General features: G+C 40.7%; 2 protein-coding genes across 11 annotated transcripts in view; one reads left to right on the top strand and one right to left on the bottom strand.

Moving 5' to 3' along the window:
- The window catches only part of CCDC66 (coiled-coil domain containing 66), a 37,312-nt gene that overhangs the window by 8,853 nt on the left and 7,514 nt on the right, over positions 1-20,945 (top strand). For 5 of the 8 annotated variants that reach the window (XM_035106357.2, XM_035106358.2, XM_035106356.2 and 2 more), the window contains 10 exons: positions 251-382; positions 1,395-1,633; positions 2,613-2,697; positions 3,638-3,799; positions 4,304-4,451; positions 5,524-5,676; positions 6,794-7,272; positions 8,692-8,729; positions 15,022-15,296; positions 15,692-15,813. In XM_035106357.2, coding sequence (XP_034962248.1) covers positions 251-382; positions 1,395-1,633; positions 2,613-2,697; positions 3,638-3,799; positions 4,304-4,451; positions 5,524-5,676; positions 6,794-7,272; positions 8,692-8,729; positions 15,022-15,296; positions 15,692-15,813 — 1,833 coding nt within the window. Of the gene's footprint in view, positions 1-250; positions 383-1,394; positions 1,634-2,612; positions 2,698-3,637; positions 3,800-4,303; positions 4,452-5,523; positions 5,677-6,793; positions 7,273-8,691; positions 8,730-15,021; positions 15,297-15,691; positions 20,340-20,945 lie in introns of those variants that run through there. The other 3 variants (XM_035106359.2, XM_060271428.1, XM_060271429.1) reach the window with 2 other exon arrangements.
- The window catches only part of TASOR (transcription activation suppressor), a 67,456-nt gene continuing 58,262 nt past the window's right edge, over positions 11,752-20,945 (bottom strand). Inside the window, exons 24-25 of one of the 3 annotated variants that reach the window (XR_004692009.2) lie at positions 15,233-15,299; positions 11,752-11,824 (exon numbers count right to left, since the gene is read on the bottom strand). Coding sequence is in view for 1 of the 3 variants with exons in the window: in XM_060271427.1 (XP_060127410.1) it covers positions 15,283-15,299 (17 nt within the window). In the remaining 2 variants the exon portion in view is untranslated. Of the gene's footprint in view, positions 11,825-15,208; positions 15,300-20,945 lie in introns of those variants that run through there. The other 2 variants (XR_004692008.2, XM_060271427.1) reach the window with 2 other exon arrangements.

Raw genomic sequence — 20,945 nt, 5'->3', positions numbered from 1 at the left:
TCCCTCTAGTGTTGGGGCCCCCATATGCACTATAAATAGTGCCAATAGCAGAACTAATACAGCTGTTAACAATTGCGTGGTAATGATGTGATCAAGATCCAGTTTTAAACTAGTTGCTCTGATTATCCAAACACATGCATGTACATACCTGTACAGAGTGTCCCACTTTTATAGTGTAAAGCCTAAATATTAATCAAATGGATTAATCTGAGAGTAAATGGAAGTAAAAGCTGTTGGCTTTTTCTTTTAGGAAGCGACACCAGTAGAGCATCCTTTTAGTGCTGTAAAACGTGAGCAGCAGAGGAAGTGGCTTGAAGAACTTGATAAACAAAAAGAAGCTGACAGACTACGAAAACTTGAAGAAAAGTGTAATTTATCCAAGGTAGCTGTGGTCTGTGAAGAGTAATAATTTGAAGTGAGAAATGGTTTATGTCTCTGCAAACAGCTGGAGAAATATGCTGTTGGATGATTGTGTATGCCAGGCACAGGCAAACTCCGGCCCTCCAGATGTTTGGGACTACAATTCCCATCATTCCTGACCACTGGTCCTGTTAGGTAGGGATTATTAGGTAGGGATGATGGGAATTGTAGTCCCAAACATCTGGAGGGCCGGAGTTTGCCTGTGCCTGGTGTATGCTGTGAGTGCAAAACTATGCACATTTTAAAGTCCTACTGAACAGAAAGGGACCTAGGGCCAAGTAACTTGCAGCCCAATGCTCAGCAAGTTTTTAGAAATGTTTTTAGAAATTACACTGGGAGAGCACAAGGGCAATGCTAAATAGTGTTGAGTATTCATAACCCTACTCATAACCCTATTAATCTCTGTGGGATTTGCTTCTAAGCATTCAGTATCTTACTGTTTAGGGCATAAACCTTATCCTAGCTCTGCTGGGAGGAGTGAGTTAGGATATGGCAGATTAGTGGCTTAGCCAACTGGCTCCTGCTCACCTGAGCTATGCCACTGCAAGTTCCCTGTCCTGGCTCAGATGGGACCCAGCCAGCTGATCTGAGTCTGGTGGAATTTAAGATGGTGTAAGACCTGGAAAATGGGCATTCTGGGGGAGGAGCAGAAAGGGGGACTCACACTGGAGCTGAACACCAGCTCGGTCAGGTGACCTGGCAACATGGAAGAACATATACTGTCAAAAAGGGTGATGTAAGTCAAAGGTTCGTTTTCCCTCAGATTTGGTCAGCTCAGATGGGAGTACTTCACACTGTCTTAACTTAAGCTGGTTTCCCATATTTTAGATAGTCCCTTTAAAATAGTAACAATAATTCTACACACATACTTTTACGGTATGTAATTCATACTGCTTTTTGCTTTGAGAGCCTTGTAGCAGAAAACTTGAGATGTGCATTAAAATGATATATATTTTTCCTTCAAATTTATTTAGGGTGAAGAGCATGACAAGTGGACAATGCATTTTGATTCTTTCAGGAATCACGCTAATTCATTTTCACAATACCCTTTAAATACAACATACAAAAAGCAGCCTGAAATTTTTCAACTTTCACCTGAACCCCAGCACCAGACTGCTTTTACACCTACATCTGCATGTCATCTCATGCCTTCAGAAGTGGAGATTTCAGGAAAGGCAATTGGAAACATTTCAGAGCCAAATCAGAAAGCCAGGTGAATGCCCCCCTTGAGTTTTCCAAATTGCTGCCAACATTTCATTAGTATAATAAATTATAATGCTGTTTGCTCTTTGGAAATTATCAGTACATTTGTTTTGGTTTTAGTTAGCATTCTCTATTTACATGCTAAACTCTAGAATAATTTTCTTCAGGGGAGTTTTATTTCATTAAGTCAATAAATAAAAATTTACATTCAATAGTGTCACTGTAATAACAGATGTGCAGAAATGTTCTGGGTGGGTTTTTACACTGTACAATGTGTTGATGCTGTTATAGGTTCTAGGTGCCAGAGTTTGTGGGTGCAAGTTACCTATGGATTTAGTATAAATTAGAATTAATTCTAGGTTTGACTAAACTTTGCCAGACACGGAAACCCCTAGATTCAGCTTATGCTAATGATCCAGGCCATCTTGGGAGAGCTAGCTGAGTGTGAGTCATTGGAGGCACATGGACCAATGATGGCCAGTCATTAGCTCATTAACTCTCTGGGCAGGACAGAAAATGGGGAAAGCCCTCCTTGAGGTGAAACATAGTTAGCAGAGACAAAAGACCAGTGTTTCAGGAGAGAGGGGCAGAATTGCAGTGGGAAATGAGGTAAGCAAAGAGGGGGAAAGGGTTAGTTTGGGAGCACATAGCATGAGGTGAGCTATCTGTTTTATGCTGCAGAGGGAGCAGACACAATGTGCATGGTCTCTTGCAATCAGGCTACAGCAATAGAAGGAACAGTGCCCTCTTGGGCTGTGAATGCTTTGCACTCTCTTCATCTGGGCTCACATTCTACATATGTGTAATTAAAACAGATATCATAAAGACACCACAGTCTCCACTGTGCCTCATTGTCCAGAAGGAAGCACAGACTGAGTAAGAGCCTGGACCCCTGGAATCATGCACTGCTGTGGAGACTAGGATGTTGTGTGGCAATGTATTTACTTCAATTACGATGTTTGTGTCTCTAAATGCTTCTCTGTCGACAGTTTCCTTCGCTCAATGACTGCCCTCCTGGACCCTGCTCAAATTGAGGAGAGAGGAAGGAGACGGCAAAAAGAATTAGAACATCAGGTAGATCACGAACTTCTAATGTAGGGTTTTGTGTGTGTTTAATTTCCTGTTTTTTCTAAGTAGAAGAAAACATTAAAACTTGAGCAAAAACATAAACTGAACAAGCAATGAGAGGAAGTGTAATGATGTAGTTGGGCTTAGATTGTAGTCAGGACCATGACAGACAGCTTCTTTTCTCTTAAACAAATCTGATTAAACAACTCTGGTGGTGAGTTTAGTATTATTGCCGTTAAGTTAATTTTTAGAAACAAAAGCTTGAGGTGGCTATCATTAAAAAAAACTTCTTAAACAATCAACCAGCAAAACATTAAAAATAATTAAAAACACTTGCCATATTAAAGAAAAGAACAGCAAAGGGAATTAAACTAGTTGAATGGAATTTTCATTTTTCTTAGAAGAAATCACTTTCAATATTTGAAACATTGTTTTATTTATTTCTTTATAGCATTTCTATCCTACCATTCATTCCAAGGTGCAGAACAAGTTACAACATAGTGTAAAATACACAATAATATTGAAATATATAGCTTGCTAAGTTTGAAAATTCATCCATTTCAAAATGCCTCTCATATCTGAAAATAAGACAAGGATATCTTTTTCCTGTGTTACCCTTAAACCTTCTATTTAGCCACATGTCAAAACACTACAATATAGGTTTGAAAATGTTTCTCTGACTTTTGGAGCTGAAAGATTGGGATATCTTGCTATGTTATATTTTAAAAGCCCCTAGTCCTAGATAAACATAGTACTTTTAGTCATAATCCAGATGTAGGAATTAAAAAAACAAACCTTATGGTAATGATACAATAAGAAAACAGATAGAAATATATATATTAGGAAATAATTCCAAAAAAGTATAACATTTACAGGGTCCCCCCCCCTAAATGACATTTGATCCCTAACTCCTAAGAGTGTTTTATCAACAATTTGATTTTGCTAGAAAGCCATAATGGCTCAAGTGGAGGAAAAGCGGAAGAAAAAACAACTTGAAGAGGAACAAAGAAAACAAGAAGAACAAGAAGAAGAGCGCCGACTTGCAAAAGAGCAGGAACTGATGAAGAAGCAGTTTGAAGATGATCTGCTCAAACAAAAGCAAAAAGAGGTAGGTTTAATATCTTCAGGTCCTTGGCAGACCCTGTTCATCCAGGCTGGCTATTGAATTCTCCTGGACAGGAAGGAGAATAAGGGCTTTCTGTTCCCATTGCACCTTGCTTGAGCAACAAGGTCCTCCCAAGCTCTGGTTTGTTCCTATAACCTTTAATCAGTCTTAACTTCTGGCTTGCTCCGTAATCCAGCCTCTTGGCTTTTCCTTTGGTGCTGACTTGATCTTCATTCCCAACTACAGGCTTGTCCTGTGGATTCTGGGTCACCTCACCTCAGACTGCTGCCCACAGCTCAGCCCTCACATGCTGAGAAACCAAGCCACCTTAGTTGTTGCTAGGTATGGTTACAAGTAAAATCTACTTTCCCCATTTCTCAGTATATAGTTCACATTCCTATTTTTAAAGAGCTCACATAATATGCAAGTCATAGAGGTGTGTAGTTCAAGATTCTATCTTGGTTCCTTCCTAAATGTTCTTATATGTCTATTTCCTTTATCATTTAGGAGATAATGACCGTTAAAACAAATGAGCTATACCAGACAATGCAAAGAGCTCAAGAGCTGGCGCAGAGGTTAAAACAGGAACAGCGCATGAAAGATTTGGCTCAGAAGGGGCATGATATTTCCAAACTGCAGAAGAATATTGGTGGTGGTAAGTATCGGGTTTAAATGGTGCGGGTTTTACAGAGTTGATTTGTTGCTCCTTGAGAATGCCTCCCAAATCAGAATTGTTCCTTTCATGATGCTAGATGATAGAAGATTTTCAAAGACCCATCTTTCTATAAAGCTTTTGGCACAACCCCCCTAGTTTCCATGCAGTGGGGAACTTTTTTCAGCCTGTAAAATGCCATGCACATTGATGGTGGTTATTTCATTCTTGAAGTGTGGTTATAGAGTTTATTGAATGAAATTGGAAAAAAAATTCAGGCACTTAGAAATTCTGAAGTACACGTTTCCCTTTCAAATTATCTTGGGATATATATATATATATATATATATATATAACCTGACAGAGAGATATTTAACGTATCCTCAGACTGGTTCAGTGAGAGCCAAAACAGAAGGGCGAATTTCACAAACACTTTCACACCTCCTGAAATGTCTGCCTCCACTCTTTAGCAGTTTTCTCAGGAGGGATGTGAAGAGGACAGGGAAGATGTTGGGAACTTTTGGCCCAATTTTTCTGCCCATGAGGGTACATTCACTTTCCTCCCATCTCCACCCTTTCACAGTGAGAGCGATTAGAGCCCTCTGTTTCTCCTCAATTTTGGCTATATGGTGCCATTATGTCGCTATCTGGCTGGTTGGGCTCTCACTGTAAAGACCCAGAAGTCCTGAGTTTTGTTTGTTTTGCAAAAGCATTGAAAGAACCATAGAAAAGGGAAACATACTGCTCCAAAAAGCCATGAAAAAACACAGGAAAAGTTTATCGAAGGTTAATTTTTGGATGGGGGAATTTGCATCTCTTGGTGGCCTTTTTTATCTCCCGAACTTTCATGATGAAATTTCAGACTGACTCTATATAGGATCTCTGCCCATCCTGACTAATCTATAGTTCCTTATTAACTATTTTGATTATAATTCACAACCCCTGTATTTAGCAGTCCCTGTTAGTAATGTACACATTCAGACCTTGTGAATTATGAACTGATCTGTTTATTTGAAACATTAACTTTTGAGTGGTTAGCAGTATTTGAATACATATATTTTTTCTTTCCCTTTAGGTGATGTACCATGTGAAAGTTACTGTACTGACCTGAATGGCTTTTTTGATACTCGTGATAATAATGATCACTGTTCTGGAGAGAACAGCAGTCTAATGAATCAGGATGTCAAAACTATTCTCTCTCCTCGGAAAGACACTGCTGTTCAGACAGGTACACAGGTTAATTACATCTTCCATTAATTTATCTATTGCTGGTCTTACCATTTATACTAGTAAAACAGTAAGTTTAGATGGGGGGGAATCCCATATTCTTGCTCATTAATGAGGGACTACTTCAGACATTCTTGATGAAATGAGATTAGCATTAAATCTATAGTGTGCTGTTAAGTGTAAGAGAAAATCAGATGCTAATAATTTTTTCTCTGCCAGTTTAAGAATAACAACTGAGGACGAGCCAAGTTCACTTTGATACTGTTGATGATATTTATTGGAAGATTTACATACAGTATTTAAGAAATTAGGGCATTCATAGTTATCACCCATTCTTGAAATTAGTACAGCTTGGGGATGTATGGAGCAAGATTACAAAGGAGTTATAAGTAGCTTTTAGGAGTAGGACTACAGCATGTAAGGAAAGAATATTGATAATAGATTTTAATAACAGAGTTTAATATAGCCCTGATTATAGAGCATGCCTCTGAATACCAGTTGTTGGGGAAGCTTATTGCTCTACACCCACAACATGCCTCTCCCCTCTCAATAACTGGCAGCAGCGCACAGCATTGGGAAGCTAGGACAGCAACACAATTTATAATCACCAACACTGGACTTCCTATGGATATCTACTTGGAAGTACATCCGAGTTCAATGGGATTTAAGTTTGTTTAGGTTTGCACCTTTAATGTTTCATTTCCTCCCCTTCATTTTTGTATTGAAAAGGAAATATAAGTACAGATATTATACATATACACTTGTGTTTTTCTCATTAATACTAGATTTTAATTTATATAAATAGTTCATTAAAATGCTCCGTTAGTTGATTCCAATAATTACAAACACACACATATATATGTATATATGTAAATTTATTTTATATTCCTTATCACAGCAGACAATCAACAGAATTGTTTGTATATTTTACATTTTGCAATGAATTACCTATTCAGTTTTAAATGTATACCTACTAACGCTGAATGTATTTTTCTTGTTATGTTGCTTGGCTATGCAAAGAAAAGGGGATACTCCCATTTCAGTGATGTTTAAATAAACTTAATAGGGATACAGTGAAATGAATACTTGAAATGCAAATATCTATCATTATTTTTTAGATATTTTTAACGTTGACGTGCACCCCAATTCTGAGATTTGCACTAAGCAAACTGGGAAAGGAAGAGCAGACTGTGAATCTCCAGGTATTGCTGCAGAATATAAAGCAGACTTCAGAAGCAAAAAGTGCAAGAAAGAGACACAGTATCTAGATAAAAAGAAGATTTCAGAAAAAGAGAATATTGTCAGCTACAGCAATCTATATGAACAATGTGCACAAAAACAGAAGCAAGGCAAGGCAATTGAAAGGAATTGGAAAAAACCAGACTGGAACATAAACAAACCTTGCAAAAGGTATATCCCAGCATCAGAAAAATATCCAAGATGTATGCAAAGGCAAAGGGAAGAAAAGAAAGCTAGACGACAAATGGAACTGCTTCAGTTGGTTGAAAGAAATAGTCCTGGAAATCTCACTCAGAAGAAAGGCATTTCTCCAGATGAACCCCCCTCACTTCAGCATGAATGTGATGTTAAGAATAAGGTGAATACATTGAGAAACATGATAATATTGTATTCAAAAGGCCAATACTGTACTCCACCATTTGGTTCTTCTACGGATTTTAATAGTTTCTTACTGCAAACACTCTGGGCAGATGTTGATAGCAGTGCCCAACATGGTGCCAGACTACTGCCCATCTGAGCACCATCTTGATCATGATCATATATAATAAATTAGCAGATTATTTCTTCCTTTTAATATTGTAAGGGCACATAACTCCCCCCCCAAAAAAAAAACACATTGAAATAAGAGCGCTATGAGAAAAATTCACAAGACCTTGAGTTTTCTCATATAAATAATCCATGTCCTAAGTGTATCCTAACAGAGGCCTGTGACAGTCTTGCATCTGATATACTATAGCAACCACTAGCAATGAATATGCTATGTTGGGAAAGAATCATAGTTGTGTCCTTAGAAGATGCAGTGTCCCTGCAACAGAGATGCAAACCAGAAGGGAAGAGCTGCTGACTATATACAACAAGTGAGAAACAGACTGCATTTATTACATAGTAAATTGATTATCCAGAAAGGCCCTTAGGCCTTAGGTCCCAAGACTATTTACTGGAAACTATTATTTTGTGAAGCATGTCTTTATGCAATATGTGCATCCAGATTTCATATATTGGTAACTTTCATTCCACATATAATTTAAGTGTGATGAGTTAAGATTTCCAATGTTGTGCAAGAATTTATAATATTCCAAGATACTGTTTGGTCCAAATATCAGTTAAAAAAAACCACACACAAATGTCTACCCAAATCTACCCTGCAGGATTGTTCTGTGGATATGAGATAACCTTTATATCTGCCATCCTGGGGTACAATAATTACAAACTAAAGCAGGGGGGGGCTGGTCTTGGCCCTCCAGATGTTGCTGGACTATAGCTCCCCTCTGGCGGAAGCTGGAGACTAGCAACATCTGGTGAGCCATAGGTTAGCCACCCCCTAACGTAAAAGATCCTCAAATTTGACAGGTAGGGTAAGGAGCTGAAGAGATCCAGTACTTTTCAGAGCGCTATTCCCCACCTGCAGTTCTTAGCCTTACCTTAAATTCTGTGCAATTTTAGTTCCATAGGCCTTGGGGAGAAGCCAGCCCTTGTTTGTATAGCCCCATTCCTTCATCCTGGCTCCTCTTTATATCATACCAATGAGAGGATGTTTAAAGAGTGACACATTACCAGCAATAAGGTTTTATGTGTGTGTGTGCGTGCGTGCGTGCGTGCGTGTGTACATACGTACAGCCTTTGGTATGTACCATAGGAATTCCAAAGAAATTTTAAATGGTGCTTTAAAAAACTATTCAAAGGGGAGAAAAAGCAAGCTATCTGAATTATTAACTGCAAAATACAGAGGGTGAGAAGCTACATCGCTATTTATTTATTTATTTATGTCTTGTTTTAGGAAGAACAACCACCAGAAAACCACTTAGGTGAACAAAGGTAGGTATCTCCTTCTCTAGTAAAGTATTTAACGATTTCTTTATTTATTTGGAGTACAGTGGGTTAACCACCATCACGGTATATCACCCAGGCCTACTCCATAGCTTCCTCATTATGCTGTTCAGCGGAGCTTTTCTGTGTAGTATGAGGCCTTTGACAGTCTGGTCCAAAGGAAGTGACACAACTGATGGTAGCTTGTGGGAACTGGTGTGCAAAGCACTTTGACCCCACTGTTGCAGCAGATGACTCTCTAGGGGTGTCCAGAGCACTGCCTGGTCCTGTTGTGGTGGATGAGTTTCAACTGGCAAGACGTGAAGATGTGGACAAGGTGCTTGGATCAGTCAGGCTAGCCACTTGTGCTCTGGACCCTTGCCCCTCTTGACTGATGAAAAGTAGCAGGGAGGGGAGGTGATGAATGTGCCCTGAAGAGAGGGGGTGCTCTGCTTGCTTGAAGGAGGCAGTGATAAGACTACTTGTTAAGAAATCCTTCCTGGGTTTGAAAATTTTAAGTAACTACTGACTAGTTGCCAGTCTCTCTTCGAGGGTTGTTGACCAGATCCAGGTGTTCTTGGAGGAAAGTGATTTTCTAGATCCATTTCAGTCGGGGGTTTAGGCCCAGTTTTGGCATAGAAAATGGTTTAGTCATCCTGTATGATGACTTTTGATGGGAGACAGGAGAAATGTGTTCCTGTTAATTCTCCTCAACCTCTCAGTGGCCTTTGATGTCATTGACCATGGCATCCTCCTGGAGCAGCTGACCAAGTTGGGACTGGGTGGTACTGCTTTGCAGTGGTTTTGGTCCTACTTGGATGGTCATTTTCAGAGGGCGATGCTTAGGGAGTGCTCTTCAGTCTAGTGGAGCCTTCACTGGAATGCTCACTCCAGGGAAGTTTGCCTGGCGCCTTCATTATACAAAAACATTCCTTTTTTAACGAGGCCTTTAGTTGATTTGGCATCCTATGTCCTTTTAAGATGTGGGGGTTGGGGGGGCAGTTATGGGGTGGTTGTTTTTATTTTGATTATGTGATTTAACATTTTGATTTTATTCTGTGAACTGCCCTGAGACCTGAAGGTATAGGGCGGTATATAAATTCAATAAATAATAATAATTGTGGGGATCCTCAGGGTTCAATTCTTTCCCCTATGATGTTCAACATCTACATGAAACTGCTGAGTGGGTTAGCCCGAGTTTTTGAGTACATTGTCAGCACAACTCTACTTCAGCTTCTGCAGGTGTGGCAGTGGAACCGTTGTCTTGCCTCAGTAATGGGCTGGATGAGAGACAGCAAACTGAAACTCAATCCAGATAAGACTGAGGCACTGTTAGTGGGCATCCCCCTAGACCAGATGGATAGAAAGCGTCCTGCTCTTGATGGGGTTAACACTCTGAAGGAGCAGGTACATAGCTTGGGAGGACTTCTGAAGCCTTTGCTGTCGCTTGAGGCTCAGGTGGCCTTGGTGACCTGTGCCTTCCATCTGCTTCGGCTGGTGGCCCAGCTGCACCCCATCTGTACAGGGATAGCCTATGCTCTGCTAACTTCTAGGTTAGATTACTGCCATGCATTACATGTGGGACTGCCTTTGAAGATTATTAGGAAACCTCAGCTGAAAGTTGGAACAGAATTTGGTGGCCAGGTTGCTTGAACACCATTTTCTGGTTTCTTCCAATACGAAACAGTCATCATATGGCACTGAAATATCAAACCTGAGGAACGCCACTGTTTTCTGTGTAATCAGAATTCAACAATTTGAGACAATCTAATTTACAAACATGAAGTTACAGCTGATGTTCCCTGGTTGGCATGCAGGATGCGTCTGGAGTACAATGAGTTACAATGAGTACACCACCGTCTAGAATTGGCAAGGGCACATGATCAAACTTTGACTACTCAGCCAGTTCCTGAGGCTGCTCCAATTCCTTTCCTGCCTCGCCTTGGAATTTTGCTAGTGTAATCTTTCATGGTTCTCAGGAGCTCCCTTCTGCAGAACTACCTTGTTCTCTTTCACATCCTTGCCAGGTCCATAACTTTCTTTTTTTTAAAAATGGATAGGAAACCCCTCCTCAGCTTTCCTTCCTCTTCTTTGCTTTGGCTATGGCTACACATTCTCACTTGCATATTGAACACCCCTGAGATATGTAAGGGAGTGTTTGCTCCATGGTCTCCTTAAGTGAGACCAACCCCGCCTCCCTTGTGATCAAAATTGTGAATATTTTGGATATTTTGAATTATAATGAGTTTGTATCGAAATATTGCTTGCTGAATTTGTTTTTGCCTTATATTACTGTATGTGTTTGTATATAATTACATTGATATAAACAGTCACCAATTTCCAATGTTGTTGTTATTCTGAGCCTTGAGCTCTATATTTGGTGGAAAAGCAGAATTCAAATATTAAAAGCAAATAAAATGCTGGTATCTGGAAAACAATGTACAGATCTGCAAAGGGTAGGGGTCTGGTAGCTGCTGAAGTAGATGCAGATACACATGCGTTCTTGTTTCATTCAGATCAAGACAATGTGCAGAAATACATAAAGCTGTTCAGTTCTCAGAAGCAGTAGGGAAAATAGACTGAGACTCTGGTTCTCACATTTTTTCTTCTGCACTCGTCTCCAGCAGCACCATCTTGGACCAGGTTGCTCACTGCAGCAACAAGTCAGCAGAGAGTCTGTACATTCCAACTGAGGCATGTAATGGCTACCAAGACTGCTCCTTGCTCCACCTGAGAACACAATGGCAGATCCAACCACAGATTCACTTACTGGAGAGCGATAATCTCCCCACATTGGCAGAATAGGCTTCTGTTCCCCACTCAGTGGAGGTGGGATTGTCAAGCCCAGCTTCACAGAATGGGGTACAAGCTTCTATTCCCTCCTTGGAAAAGCCAAACTTTTCCAAACGTGGCACAATGCGCTTCTGTCCCCTTCTTGGTAGTGGTGGGACTGTCAGGTCCAGCTTTACAGAATGTGGCATTAGCAATGTCCTCCACTTTGGTCGAAGAGATTACGGCAGTAGTTTTCAGTGCTCCAATGATTTGGGTCCCAGACAGCCTCCCAAAAGATCTGCTGCATTGCCTCTTCTCTCTACCTCAGTGGCCTAGAAGGAGGAAAAAGCAGTAAATGATGTAAGGTAGTTTTGCTCTAACACACCAAGAACTTCAAAGCCTTTAGCAACCCCTCACCTTATTCCTTTGCAGGAAAGGGTAGTGTTCTTTTTATCCTCACTGGCCACCTCCTGCCTATGCCACGGGTGCACCTGCTCAACTGACGGGGTCTGGATCAGCTAGGTTCCTTAGGCTCTCTCAGCCCCTCCTGTATGGTGGTAACTCATGGACTTTCTCAGACAGGGGAAAGGGAGAATGGGCTGACACCAGCCAGGAGAAAAACACACAATCTTGTATGTTGTTTAAGTCTGATTATTTTCTCCCATTACTTTCTAAGGTTTGTCCTGTCAGAGCCTTCAGGCATCAGTGGCCGTCTAGCCAACACCGAAAACAGGGTAGCCATTTTGTACAGCATCAATTCAGTCTCTATACTGAAGTGTGAAGTGGCAAGTGGAGCCAAGTGGGGTTAACTAGGAAGAAACCGCTTTGATTTTTTTAAAAAAACAAGCGGTCTATAAATTTTATGAAATAAACCAATCTCTTCCCCAGACCTCTGGTTTCCTTTTTTTCCCTTGCACCTACATCTTTTGAGGCTGGATAAAACGGGTACCATACTGGGATTTTCAAAATAGTAGTTATCATTCACCACCCACCACAGGAGTTAATGAATCTCCTTCCTTGTCATTCAGCCCTGAAGTACCAAGGGTTAAGGTCAGGGAGTAGGGTTATTAAAAGTTTTGTGCTGAGCAATATCTAAACATTGCAGAATGGACAGTAACCTCTGACAGGCAAGTTGCAAGGAGATTCACTCCAGCCTTTTTGAGCAACATTTTTATATTCTGCCCTTCCTACCAAAGGAGCCCAGGGTAGCAAACACATCAATAAAACATTTTAAAATAATATCATTAAAAACATCCTAAAAACAGTTTAAAATGGTCATTCTCTCAGTCAATGATTTCAGGGTTGCCAGGAACAGTATCTTACAACCATAAAATAGAAATATTTTTAAATTCCTTCTGAAAGACAATAATGAGGGGAACAGATGTGCCTTGCCAGGGGGCGCATTCCACAAGCACAGAACCACCACTGAGAAGGCCCTGTCATATGTCACTGCCAACTGAGCAACTCTTAAGTGGCAGCACCACCAACCAGCAAGGCCTCACCTGTCAATTGTGGGTCAGGAATATTGGGAAGGTACTTTGGTCCCAAGCCATTTTATGCTTTGTATGCTCACTGGCAGCTAGTGTAGCAGTTTCAGGACTGGTGTTATGTGGCCCCATTGGGCTGCTGCAATTCAAGAGTAGCAGCTGCAATCTATACTAGCCGCAGCCTTTGAATGCCTTCAAGGGCAGGCCCACAACCAATGCATAACAATAGTCCAGACAGGAGGTCATCAGAGCATGGGCAATTGAGGCCAGGCTCTCCCGGTCCAGGGACAGCTGTAGCTGGCAAATCAGCCTAAGATGGGCATAAACAGTACACTCCTTGCCACATAAGCTACTTGAGACTTCACTGACACGTTAAAATCCAGGAGCACGCCCAGACTGCAAACTTTCAGGGGTAGTGCAAACCCTCAGAACAGGTCATGCATCACATCCCTAGACACAGGAACGACCCAACAAGAGGAAAAGAAGCCTTCAAGCTACCTGTCAGTCATTTTTGTCCCCTTAAACAGCAGCTTAAACAGAGATTAGGAATGCACAGGTTCTAAAGGGATTCAAGAGAAAAGGTCGATTGGGATCTTTCAATTGGCTGGTTTCAAAACATTGAGGAAATATTGTCTAAAATTCACAGGTGTCCGGTAGGTATGGTCTTCCTCCACAGCATAGATTCAAAGCAAAACAAAACAGATTTGGGTTCTTAAAAAAAAAAACCCACACCCAAAAAAACCAGTACTATCTTATTGGATCTCAGAATTCTGTGTAGGTATCTCTTCCAACACAGCATTTAGGTTATAGGCTAAATACTTAGTCAAAATACGTTCTCAAGTAGAGGCAGCCTTTGCAAAGTATCCTGCAGCAAGTGCTGCCAACCACCTGAGTAAGTCCATCCTGTAGTAGAATTGTTGGCCTGAGTATCCTGGATGCCTCCTGCATGGCAACCAGTTAATGGAACATTAGTTACGGTTCTGTCCTGTGGACATACAGGAGGAATCCAACCCCACGTATGCTATTCAGACGGCTGCAATACAGCTTGTACAGTGGGAAAGTGTCTCAGAAGCTGGCTGGTTAGTCAAACGTTTGACCACCTGTCCCTGCCTGTCAAAAGTAGTGAGTGGCTATGGTGGTGGTGGTGGTGGTGAGTTAACCCACTGTAGTGTAGATATTTCATGCACACCCACCAGACAGAAGGAATTTTCATGTCACTAATCTTTCTGCCACAACCATCTTGATTATTACTGTGATTCTATGAATGTCCAAAATTGATGTATGTGAAAACATTATATAGCTGTCTTCACTTTTTAGATCTATAACAAATTAATCACAAATGTATTTTGTGTTAAACATTTCAGAATTCCCCTGAACAAGTTTGTTAAAATGTGTGTTTTTTCTTCCTGTTTATTCAAGTAGGAAGTTTGCAATCCAAACCTGCCGTTGCTATGGCTGTGTCGATTGGCAAAACTATTTGCAGCCCAAGCAGTCAGGAGGGTGGTCGGGCGAATTGAGCCTAATACCTGTGCCAGCTTCGTGCTGGTGCAGCAATTGGGCCTGGATGTGGCTCAGCGCAGGCTGGCAATGGCTGTGAGAGCAGCTTGGCTCATGTAGCCCAGGCTGGCTCAGCCCTGCCCTCAGAATGCTCCGTTTTGGGGTTCTCTGCCAGATTCTGCTGGTGGTAGGAAGGGGGGGGGTCTGTGCTGGTTGGAGGGAGGCCGAGTTATCAGAAGCAAGGAGAGGATTGGCTCCACACAATCCAACACCTCTTCCCCAAGTACAAGGGGATTTGGACTGCAGTCCAAGTTGCCTTGTCCTATAAAAACAATGTCCCAAAGGAAACTTGCTTGTTAATAGTATGCCACATGATCTGTTCCTCTCTCACTGGTGTTTCCCATATTTCATACAGTTGTACAGCAGCTCTCGCTTCATGGCTACTGATTCACCTTCCTATATGCAGCAACTATAAACATGTTTCTCCACCTTATTTTACTGATTCTCTAGAAACAGGTCTGAAGGTTATTGTTGTTTTAAAACAGATCTGACTCGCCACCCGTTCCAGCAGTTAAAAACAGATTGCCGCAGCAAATAAAGACTCCTGATTTCGAAGCTCATAATAGCAATGACGGAAGAGAGAAAAGTACCTATACAGATAAGCATCAGAGTGAAACAGCACCTCAAAGTGCTGAAACTGAAAGGCCACCTTCTTCTCACTTTGTTCCTTACGTGCGAACAAATGAAGTGTATTACCTTGATCCAGATGCACCCATGACCAGGCCTTCAACACATGATCCACAATATCAGCAGCCAAACGGTACTACAAAACAAAGTTAAAGAAATGCCTTTGATTAATGAATAGTATACCATTGCACAGAACTTAAATATTTTTTTCAAAGATGCTTTTGTTTTAATGAACAGCTTCTAGTACAAAACTGCAAAATAAAGTATCAATCCAGTATAACATCTAAAATGTTTGTCTAATAATAAATATAGCATGATGTACCAATGAATTCAAAATACACTAGAATATTTTAATTTCAAAATGTTGATGGAAAATGTCTTCTTTTAGAAGCTTATATACATACTGCATTCTTTCCAGATCCATTTGAAGTTAGAACCATCTTTAAACACTGAAAATACTAATCTTGCATAATACTAAAAAAAGTAAGATTTTTCAGTACAGTTAATCTCATCTATATTTACTTTTAGATGCTTGCCATACACCACGACAGATTTTTAGCTCCGATCACATAAGGGATCCACTTTTTAATCCTAATGTGGTGAGAGACAGACAGCAGGCCATACTCAAAGGACTTTCAGAACTACGACAGGTACTGTATTATCTGGATTGATAATTTAGTTTGATTGGTATTCCATCTTTCATAAAGGAACAATTCTCTTTTCTGATCCTAACTTCTTAGCATCTGGTTGTCTTCACATTCTATTTATATCCTCTTGAGAGGGAATTCTCATTTAATGGGACCTATCTTATGAATTAATGGGTATATATTTCATTTAGTTTTTATTATGTTTATTTTAAACAGTACTACCAATATTTATTAATTGGAACCTATCTAAAATCTAATTAATGGGCAATAAAATATAATGTCAGGTGTGGATCAGCTCTCATGGGCATGCACGTTATTTTCTCATTCTATAGTAACTTTATGCGGACACACAAGAGCCTGTCTACATATTGCACAGAATTGGCTATGCACCATATCTTTCCACAGGTGGATAGATGATGAAATATTTTTGACATTGAGGAGGGTTTATAAAAAAATAGCTTCCCCAGAAACTGCAATTGAAAGTGGGTACAGTCCAGATATTTCCAGCACCTCATTCTGTGTAATATGTAGATTTGGCTTTGAGAACTTTCCAAAATTCTTGTATCCAATTTATTTTTCAGTTGAACATTTGACATGATTATGAAATATACTGTTTCAGACACCCTAAACTTTACTTTGAAGAAAACATACCTTTGTTGCTTAAATAGTAAATGAACAGGGTAGAAAGAAATTATTATTATTATTATTATTATTATTATTATTATTATTATTAAATGAATGACAATGAAAGTTACTTTGGTATTAGTTTGCTTGCAGCATCAGTAAATTAGTGGATGACTAATAACTGGCAATCTGCATGTTGGCTGCTGTACGAGAGGGAATGTAAAATTATGCTGTGTGTATAAATTGCTCTTTAAAAAAGATTTATATAGGTACATCTTTTCCATCAACATTTTGATTAATGCACAGCTGACAATTGAGTTGAATGTTTTCTTCCTCTCAGTCACATTATTCTAAAATCACTTTACTTACTTGATTTAGACCAGGGGTTGTCAACCTGGTCCCTACCATCCACTAGTGGGGGTTTCAGAATTCTAGGTGGGCGGTAGGGGGTTCTACGGCACAAGCTGAATCCTTCCATCCAGCACTGGTGGGCGGTAAGAAAATTTTACCACCAAGAAGGATGTATTAGTGGGTGGTAGGTATAAAAATGTTGACTACCCCTGATTTAGACCCTACCTTTCAGTCCAAGGTCCCGAAGTCATTTATGAGGATTGTTTTGTCAAAGGTCCATACATTTGAAAGGACGTGAAAAGTTTTTAATTTCCTTCTGAATTCACCGTTTAGTATTCTGATGTGACTACTACACAGCCCTCCTCTGTATATTTTAGATTTATATCCTGCCTTTTGACCAGAATGCCCAAAGTAGCTTGTAACATCCATAAAATGCAATTGTTACAAAACATTCTGATTTAAAATACCATAAAACAAATGGAATGGGGGTGAACTCCTTAGAAATACTGAATCCATTACATCAATGGATTGGATCCAGAGATCCCCCATCTTGAAATGGGCATGCAGGAACTTAGATCCAGTGGAGGGGGCTTTTGGTGATGCCCCCTTTCCTGAAAATCTGCCCCAGTAGGTTGGGGGATCCTCCGGGACAATGTGGCAGATGGCATGAGGACTGCTGGGGGAAGGAGGAACCAATGAATAACACCTTCCACTTTTGCCTACCGGAGCATTCAGTTAGTGGAGTTCCGCCAAGAACATGCCTGGATCCAACTTTATGATTCTGTATTGCATTTATACTTTGATACAGTATATGCATCATAGGCCGGAGCAATTTGTCCAGTTCTGATACAATTCTGAATCCCATATAGCATAATTACTAGAGGTGACCATAAAAAGGTCATTGGACACACTGTTGTAATTTTATTTATTATTTGGATTTATATCCCACACCTCACCCCCATGGTCATAGGGATGGTTACATCAGTAGAGGTAAAAACAAATTAAAAACAATATATAAACATTAAATATTGAGAACCAACACACACACACACATAGTCTTTAAGACAAAGGAGTTGTGGAAGTTTTAGAGTTAAAATCTCAGTTTGTTCATTGAATGAAAACAGTGGTTCCATAATTTTGCATCAATTTCCCGTCCATCAATAGAGAGTGGCTGCATATGCCTGTTTTGTTAGTGTTCTTGAGTAATGAAAAGAAATGTATATAGGAAGAAATATTATCCATCTTCTTTAACCATCATGAATCTTGCTTCCATGAGCCCCACTTCCTTAGTTTCATGGTTTACATACAACAGTATTCAAGTTTCAGGAAAAAATTCCTTTCTCTCCTGGTGGTGCAAAAATTGCAGGGCACCTTTTCCTCAGTGGAGTCTTCAATCAGGTTTTTTCTCTGACACTCAAATATTCCAACCTCATGTGGCGGTTCTGATTGCTCTAATACAGGGGTTTCCACACTGGTCCACAGACCTGGGTGTCCCGGAACAGAGATGCAAGCAGGGTTCCCCTAGGTGGGAGGAAGATCACTCAATACATTACTGAAGCTACAAAATTGCTTCCGTGCCCTCATCTCAGACACAGATTCTTGGCCAGAGGAGCAAGTACAGTAGTTGCAGACCTCAGAACACACCAAGGTGACAGTGGAAGGGACAGGGTACAGAATGATTCCTGCAGCTCCCCAGAGAATCAAGAGACTGGTGGTGACATGTGACTACTTATGAAGGGGCACAGAGGCAGCAGTGTTCAGAGGAATGACTGTTTCAGTTGTCTCTACACAAATACATAGAGTATGAGAAACAAGCAAGAAGAACTTGATCTCTGAATACAGGATGGCAAATACGACCTAATAGGCATTACTGGCACTTGGTGGAATGAAACTCATGACTGGAACATAGGAATTGGGTGCAACCTGCAAAAAAAGGTGATCAAACAGGAAGGGAGTGGTAGTATTATATATATATAAAGGATGGGTACACTTGTGAAGAAATCTGTGACGAAGTATGGAAGGCAGATTGAGAGTATATGGATTGTAGGAGAGGGAAACAATAGTAACCTTACTATAAACCTCCAACCCACACTGAGGACCTGGATGATGCCTTCCTAGAGCAGATTAACAAACATTCAAAAAAGGAGAGATTTAGTAGCCATGGGAGACTACAACTACCCCAATATATCTGACAAGAATATAAGGCCCAACAAATTCCTCAGTTGTCTTGCTGTCAGTTTCATTTCCCAGAAGGTGGAAGAAGCAACAAGGGGGTTCTTTTGGACCTAGTCCTCACCAACAGGGAGGAACCGATTCATTATACACAATCAAGGGAAAGCTGAGTGTGGTCAAACATGCACTCTGGACTTCAAGAATGCTGGTTTCAACAAGCTTAAGGAACTCGGTCCAGTATACCTGAAGGAGCGTCTCCCCCATTTTTCTGCCCGGACACTGAGGTCCAGCGCCGAGGGCCTTCTTGGTAGTGGCACCCGCCCTGTGGAACGCCCTCCCATCAGATGTCAAAGAAATAAACAACTACCTGACATTTAGAAGACATCTGAAGGCAGCCCTGTTTAGGGAAGTTTTTTATGTTTAATAGATAGTTGTATTTTAATATCCTGTTGGAAGCCGCCCAAAGTGGCTGGGGAAACCCAGCCAGATGGGTGGGGTATAAATAAATTATTATTATTATTATTATTATTAATTACTACTACTACTGGAAGAAGTCCCATGATCAGAAATGTTCAAAGAGAAGGGAGTCCAAGATGGATGGGAGCTTCCTAAAGGTGAAATACTGAAGGCACAAAGGCAGACAATTCCAACAAGAAAAGTGGGAGACAACTAAAGAAACTGGTGTGGCTGCTTGAGGAACTTGCAGATGAGCTGGGATGTAAGAAGTGAACTTATATGAAATGGAAGAAAGGAGAAATCATGAAGGAAAAGTGTACATGAGTAGCCAACAGTTGCAGGGTGAAAGCCAAAGCTCAGAATGACCTCAGCTTGCGAGAGAGGTTAAAAATAATTTTTTAAGGTTTATGCGGCTATGTTTGAAGCAAGAGGAAGAACAAGCAAGTAGTAGATTCTGTGCAGGGAGAAGACAGAGAAATGCTATTGGGTAACAGAGAGGAGGAGTAACTAACTGCTCAACACCTACTTTGCCTCTCTTCATCCAAAAGGAAAGCAGTGCCCAACCTGGTGACAACAGAATAAATGATACAAGGAGGGAGCTGCAGCCCAATATAGGAAAAGAGGTGGTAAGGGAACACCTAGATACTTTAAATGAATTCACATTTCCAGGGTCTGAGCTGCACCCAAGGATACTAAAGGAGCTTGCAATCTCAGTCTATAATCTTTGAGAATTATTGGAGAACAAGTAAGGTCTCTGTGGACTGGCAGTGGGAAAAGGTTGTCCCTATCTTCAAAGGGGGGAGAAGACCCAGGTAACTGTTGACCAGTCAGATTGACATTGATACCAGGAAAGGTCCTAGAACAGACCATTAAATATTCGATCTGTGAGCACTTAGGAAAGGATGCTGTGATACCAAGACCCAGCATGGGTTTCTCAAAAACAAGTCATGCCAGATGAAACTCATTTGGTGGATCTGGGGAATGCTGTGGATCTTGACTTCAGGAAGGCTTGTGACAGAGTCCTGAATGATATTCTTGCAGAGAATCTGGTAAAATGTGAACTGGACAAGATAACTGTTAGTTGGATTTGTAGCTGGTTGACTGACCAAACCCAAAAGTGCTCACTAATGGTTCCTCCTCATTCTGGAAAAAGTGGCACGTAGGGTGCCAGACGGTTCTGTCCTGGGACCGTTGTTGTTCAACATCTTTGGAAACTACTTTGATGAAGGTATTGAGGGGTGCTCATCTAATTTCCAAAGTGGAAGAAGAAGCCACTGAAGACAGAATCTGGATTCAAGATGACCTTAACAGATTGGAGAACTGGGCCCCACTAACAAACTGAATTTCAATAGGAACAAATGTAAAGTTCTGTACTTAGGCAGGAAGAACCAGCTGCACAAATAAAAAATGGAGGGACATCTGGCTTGCCAGTAGTACATGTGAAAAGGATCTAGGGATCTTAGTAGGCCACAAGCTTAGCATGAGTCAACAGTGTGATGCAGCAGGGGTGGGGAAGCTAATGCTATATTCTA

The sequence above is a fragment of the Zootoca vivipara genome, chromosome 2 (assembly GCF_963506605.1).
Source record: "Zootoca vivipara chromosome 2, rZooViv1.1, whole genome shotgun sequence".
Taxonomy (NCBI): domain Eukaryota; kingdom Metazoa; phylum Chordata; class Lepidosauria; order Squamata; family Lacertidae; genus Zootoca; species Zootoca vivipara.
This window is presented reverse-complemented; position numbering and strand designations above follow the sequence as displayed.